Raw genomic sequence first — 6443 nt, forward strand, 5'->3', positions numbered from 1 at the left:
AGGCAAGGGACTTACCCACTGAACTGTCCCTCCAGCCACATGACACTATTGAAGTGAACAAGGCCTGCAGGAAATCCAGATTTATGAGCCCCAGAAAATCTAAATCTCTCTGGTCTGAACTAGATGTGCCAACAGGTACTTCCTCCTAGGGGACTAACACAGCCCCCAACCATCCCAGGCTTGCCCCTCCCAGCAGAGCTAGTCCTTAATTGAAGACACAGTTGGGTTGGGCATGTATGCTAAAGGGCCCAGGTTTTCAGCAAGCACACCCAACAATAACACTTCCCTCAGGGCCAGAGGAACATGAAAGAGGTCCTAGAGGTCAACTATGGGGTCAGTGTGTCCTTGAAAGTCATACTATGAGTAAACTCCTCTCTTCTTTCTTCTTGTTCTCTTCTTTTTCGCTGGCCAGGTTTGTGGATATTTCTTTTTTTTTGATGATTTTTAAAAACTTATTATTTTAATTTTTTTATTGAATCACTGTGAGATACAGTTACAAAGTTTTCATATTTGATCCACACCAAACCCCCACATACCTCCCTCCTACTCCCCCTCTGCCTGTGTGACAGACATTTTTTACTTTACTCTTTCCTTACTTTGATTACATTCAATTTTCAACAGGAATCTCACTATTATTATTTGGAAGTTTTCCTCCAACAGTCAGACATGCTGGATGGCATCAATAGATTGTATGTTTTCATTGTTTGGAAAAGGTCTGTCCCAGTCCCCGAATCCCGGACCATGATAGTAGCTGCTCAGTGTCGCCGGGGCTCCATCTGGAGAAGGCGTACCGGCTGTACCTCCTTAGTCTGGCTCCCCGGTGTTGCTGGCCTGGTCTGGGGTCTGGAGCATTCTCCGGCCTGCGTGGCTTACCGGAATGCCTGGATTCTTCCGTTTTGCGGATATTTCGATGACCAGCCTTTGGAGGATTTATTGACTTCAATCTTCATTCCTGACATGCTTCTGTTTCCATTTCAGTGTCCAGTTCTCAGGCTGTGGTTAATCAGCCTTCACTGACCAAGTACACACAAGAGACAATAATTTCACATGTAGTCTCAGCCTGGAGCAGTCACTGATGGTTAGTATTCATACTGGTTTCAACAGAAGACTGGTCAAGCTTCCAAGACACTAATTGATGACACATCCAAAACACTGCTGACTTTGGCCTGATTCTCTATCTCTCTCCTTGAGAACCCAGCTGCCCTCACCCTCTCTGGGGCCCAGACAGAGCAGTGATGCAGGAGCAGGGAAAGCTTGTCTCTGTGTTCTTTACAAGGTTCTAGATTCTTCAATATTTGTAGGAATGCTCCACGGCATGGAAACCGACCTCACATGCTGGAGGAAAAGGCAGCTCAGATAGAGAGGGGAACACCAAGTAAAAGATATTGGGAGGACCCATTCAGGTTGAAAGATGTGTGCCAAAAGTAGACCATAGACAGAACATAACAACTGCTCAATACCTCTATTGCAAACCACAACACCCAACACAAGAGAGGGAGCACAAGGGAATGCCTTGCCACAGAGGCATGGCAGGGTGGAGGGGATGGGGTGGGGGTGGTGGGAGGGATGCTGGGACCATTGGTGGTGGAAAATGGGTACTGGTGGAGGGATGGGTACTCAATCATTGTATAACTGAAATGCAAGCACGAAAGTTTGTAAGTCTGTAACTATACCTCACGGTGATTCACTAATATTAAAAAAAAAGACAAAAAAAGATGCTCAAAGTTAGAAAATAGAAATAGGTCTTAGAAATTAAGAACAATAGAGAGGCTTAGTTTAGAAGTAAGTTAGATATGCTTCCTGTGTGTGTGTGTGTTTGGGTGGAGGGACTGAGGGGGTTTTATAAAAACTTGGTCTTCATTCGGGTTGAAAGATGCGAGCTGAAAGTAGACTATAGACCGAACACGAAGGCCACTCAAAGCCACTCAATACCTCTATTGCAAACTACGACACCCAAAAAGAGCGAGAACAAAAGGGAATGCCCTGTAGCAGAGGCAGGGTTGGGTGGTGTAGGATGGGGTGGGGGTAGTGAGAGGGATACTGGGATCATTGGTGGAGGAGAACAGGCAGTGGTGGAGGGATGGGTAAACCGATCACTGTATGAGTGAAATGCAAACACAAAAGTTCATAAGTTTGTGACTGTACCTCACAGTGATTCTATAGTAAAAAATTAATTAAAAAAAAACAAAAAAACCCCAAAAAACCCAAAACTGGATCTTTGTGCTACTTGCCAAGTTACTAGCTTTTCATGAGTAGTTAGGGATCTTACACTGTGAGCTGCCTGATTAAGGTCTTTGGGGTTATCTACTTTACCATTTAAGATAGGTACTGCCCATTTTCTTTTAGTGTCTAATGAGCCTAAGCTCTGTGGTAGGAGGTGGTACTTTTTTCTTGGGAAATTTCAAACTTCCCTTCCTCAGAAAGGTAAACCCTAGATGTGAGGGGATGACTAAAGTGTGGAATAAAGACAGCTAAAAACAGACTTTTTTTTTCATCAACTGCTAATGAGAAACTGAGATTCCCTCTTTCATTCCCTCCTCTCAAAGAAAAAAATTGTGACTGCAGTCAGGAAATAGAGAATCAGATTGCTCAAGGTACTTCCTGCTTAGGGGCATAAATAGGGCTCCAATGCAGTGAAGGTGTCTTAGGAAGAAGGATGCAGGGATGTCTGCAGTAACATGCCTCAGTCCCTTGTGTCCGTGGTTACACATTAGTCACCCTCTGTGGTTTAATGGCCTCAAGCATAAGGCACTGTAGCACTGTCTTCCCGTTTTTCATGGATTTGCTCGAGTGGGCACCAGTATCGTCTCCATTGTGAGACTTGTTGTTAGTATTTTTGGTATATCAAATATGCCATGGGTAGCTTGCCAGGTTTTGCCGTGCTGGCAAGATGCTTTGGTAGCTTGCTGGGCTCTCTGAGAGGGATGGAGGAATCAATCCAGGTTGGCTGCATGTAAGGCAAATGCCCTACCCAGTGTGCTATCTCACCAGCCCTCAAGCATAGAGGCCTCAAGCATAGAGGAAACAAATTAGACAAGAAGGCTATAAGACCAGGTCCAGTTGTAGTCAGAAGACCACCATGGATTAAAAAAAGGCAGGACTTAAAAGTGCCAAGATTTAGTATTTACCATGGAAATCATGCCTGAGAAACCTGTTCCCACCATTAGGGAATCTTTTAGTGAGTTGAAGATTGGTCTGTATTTGTCTAAATTTTTTCATCAAAGAAGCAAAATACCTTTCTATGCGTAGCACACCAATGATGGACTGATGAAACCTCACCTTTAGGCGATGGGTAAAATATTTCAAGGTCAAAAGCCAATTATTCCCAATATAATGGAGACCTTTAGAATTAATTTTTTTAGTTTGTGGTATTGGAACATAGCCATACAAACAGGGGAGAGGAAGTTGAGATGATTATCTAAGAGTAGAATCTCCATTCTGGATGGCATCAACAAATATAACTTAAAGTACTGTGAACGAGAGACAAGTTTTGTAAGGTGTACAAGAGGTAAGCGCCAAAGGTTTTAATCGATTTGTTCAAGCGGACACCAGTAAGTCTCTCATTGAGAGACTTATTGTTACTGTTTTTGGCATATCCAATATGCACAGGTAGCTTGCCAGGCTCTGCCGGGTGGGCTCCGTACTCTCAGTAGCTTGCCAGGCTCTCTGATAAGGGCAGAGAAATCAAACATGGGTCGGCCATGTGAAAGGCGAAAGCCCTACCACTGTGCTATCGCTCTAGCAAAAAGGTTTTAATGTGCGTAAATAATTAAAGATCTTAAGAAAACCTTGCTTAGTGCTAGTCTGCCCTAGAATGCATCAGACCCAGTAATTGAGGTTACTTAACCCCTCCAATTCCAGGGGTTCTGTAGGAGCATCCTTAAGCACTTTAAATAGGGGTGGGTGGGATGCTCAGCCAGAGGAAATACAGGATGCAAAGGATTTCAAGTTCCCTTTTATCTACAACAGAGTTTGTTTTGTTTTCATTTAAGAAGTGAGAACTTGGTCCCCGGTGCCATCTTACCACATTCAGCATTGAAGAAACCCGGTGGGCACCACAACACTGGAGATTTCTCCAGGCCCCATACCAAGCCAATATCTCTGGGATGCCCCAGATGGAGCAGGTGCAGTCTCCCTGCCTTCTCCAGATGGAATCCCAGTGACCATGAGCTTCTATAAGCATGTCTCCAGTATGTGGCTATCAGAACTATTCCTCTGACCTTTCCTGATACGCAATGTGAGCAATGAAAAATAAATTATCTAGCATCTGCCCCTGGCCAAAACTAGAGAGAGAGCAGTGACATGTGGGGCCTCACAGCATGAGGGATGGAACCGGCTCCTCTCCCCACCCTGGCGAGGCCCTAAACAGCGATGATCCCAGAGGCACACAGACCAATCTTGGAACCCAGTGGCTTTGGGCAGAAATGCATCTGGACTGAGCATTAAACTACTGCTCAGTATTCAACATGGTGCCACCGTGGGTGGGAAAGTGTTTTTCCCTCCCGTCATTTCTCCCTGGCAGTGTGGTGGCCACCAGCTTTTCAGAGCCTATTGGAGAGCCAGGTAAGAGACTGAAGTGACGTTTCACATGAAGCCTCTCCGGATGGGAGGTGGAATAGGCCCTTCTTCCTGCCCTGATGAGGCCCCGAGTTGCTGCCCACAAAAGGTTCCTGGCTCCTAATCAGACATGATCCAGAGGCACACAAACCAATCTTGGAACCCAGAGGCTTTTGGCAGAAATCCCTCAGACTTATTACTAAAGTATCAGATCCAAAAGCACGCAGCTGCGAAGAGGTGTGACATGATATGCTTTTTATAATTAGCAATAGAAAACAAATTATCTAATGATTCCTTTTTGTCAGGTCTGATTGTTGAGGAAAAATCCAAATAATAATTGTGGGTCTTTTGTCGAAATATTGAATGTGATTAAAGTGGAGAGAGAGTAAAATCATCTGCCACATAAACAGGGGGAAGGGTGGGACAAGGGATATATCTGGATTCTTGGTGATAGAAAATGTGCACTGGTGAAGGAATGGGTCTTGATCATTGTATGACTAAGACTTAAACTGAAAATCTTTGTAACTATTCTCACAGTAATTCAATAAAAAACAAAAGAAAACAAAAAAACTGAGAACTAAATAGCACTCAGCTTTAAAAGGCACTGGTAGAGGTAAAGTATTACATGTGATATCATTAATTACCCATATGGCAAAGTATCCACATTAATCCATGAGTTTCTCAGGAACTTGCAGCTATTAACAGAGAAGAATCCTAGACCTCAGAGCCTCTGCTCAACAGAGTTGTCTAAGGAAAGTGGAGGAGGATAAAGAAGAAGAATAGTGCTGATGGGTGCAGATTCCCCTTTCACAAAACTCATTCAACCAGTTTATGCCTGGGGAATCACAAGGACTGATTTTAGATTTTTGGAGACTTAAGACCTTCAGATCTGAGCAAAGAAATTGGAAACTAGAAAAAAAAAAAGCCAAGCAATAATGAATCTTCTCATCAGTGGACACTAGGGGGGGCAGTGTGCCATATTCTGAGAGCAAGTTCTGCAATGAGCTGCAGCTCCAGACCCTAGGGCCCTCTAGTACATGTCACTGACATGGAGCAACTTAGAAACTCTGCCATAGTCACACTGCTGAGTGACCCTCAGGAACTCATTTGCATGACAGCCCCACTTCCATGGGGCAAGCAGGTATAAGGAGAGATTGGAGGCTGGTCCTGAACCGAGGGGTCTGGCTAGTCACAGCATTGGGTTGTCTCCACCATGGCCTGGGCTCCTCTCCTGCTCACATTTCTGGCTCACTGCACAGGTCAGGGGGACTCTCTGGGTTGGTGGGAGAAAATGGCAAAGGACACTCTGCTGCACTTTTACATCATTGTCTCATCCTAAGCCCTTGGTCTTATATCTGTTTTCAGGGGTCACTTCTCAGAATGTGGTGATTCAAGAATCCTCACTAGCCACAACTCCTGGAGGCACAGTTACACTCACCTGTGGCTCCAGTACTGGGGCTGTCACCACCAGTAATTATGCTTATTGGATTCAACAGAAGCCCTACCAGAAGCCCTTGGGTCTAATAGGTGATACCAGTAATAGGCATCCAGATGTACCTGCCCGATTCTCTGGCTCCCTGCTTGGAAACAAGGCAGTCCTCACCATCACTGGAGCCAAGGAAGAGGATGAGGCTGAGTATTTCTGTGCTCTGTGGTTCAGCAACCATTTCCACAGTGACAGATGGAAGTGGGGAAGTGAGACATAAACCTGGGTCTAAGCTTTATCTTTTGCTGCTCAGTACAGCAGGTCCTTAATGAAGTAATCTATTTCAAAGTTTTCTCTGTATTGTTGATGAAAAATAACAACTATTCCTGCAAACTTTCAAATAAATTTATTCCAGGTCATGATCAATTTCTTCACTTAAATACTGGTTTCCTAGTTCCTG

The 6443-nt window shown here is 44.5% G+C and overlaps 1 gene segment (V, D, J or C); it reads left to right on the plus strand.

Annotated features, from left to right (window-relative positions):
* Nucleotides 1-5770: 5770 nt before the first annotated feature.
* LOC129407126 (Ig lambda-2 chain V region-like) lies at nt 5771-6206 on the plus strand (the record flags this gene model as incomplete). The annotated part of the segment is given in 2 exon segments: nt 5771-5816; nt 5923-6206. Coding segments are annotated over 2 exon segments (330 nt in total), but the record flags the coding sequence as incomplete, so codon positions are not given.
* Nucleotides 6207-6443: the final 237 nt, after the last annotated feature.

The sequence above is a fragment of the Sorex araneus genome, chromosome 9, assembly GCF_027595985.1.
Source record: "Sorex araneus isolate mSorAra2 chromosome 9, mSorAra2.pri, whole genome shotgun sequence".
In the NCBI taxonomy this organism is placed as follows: Eukaryota; Metazoa; Chordata; class Mammalia; order Eulipotyphla; family Soricidae; genus Sorex; species Sorex araneus.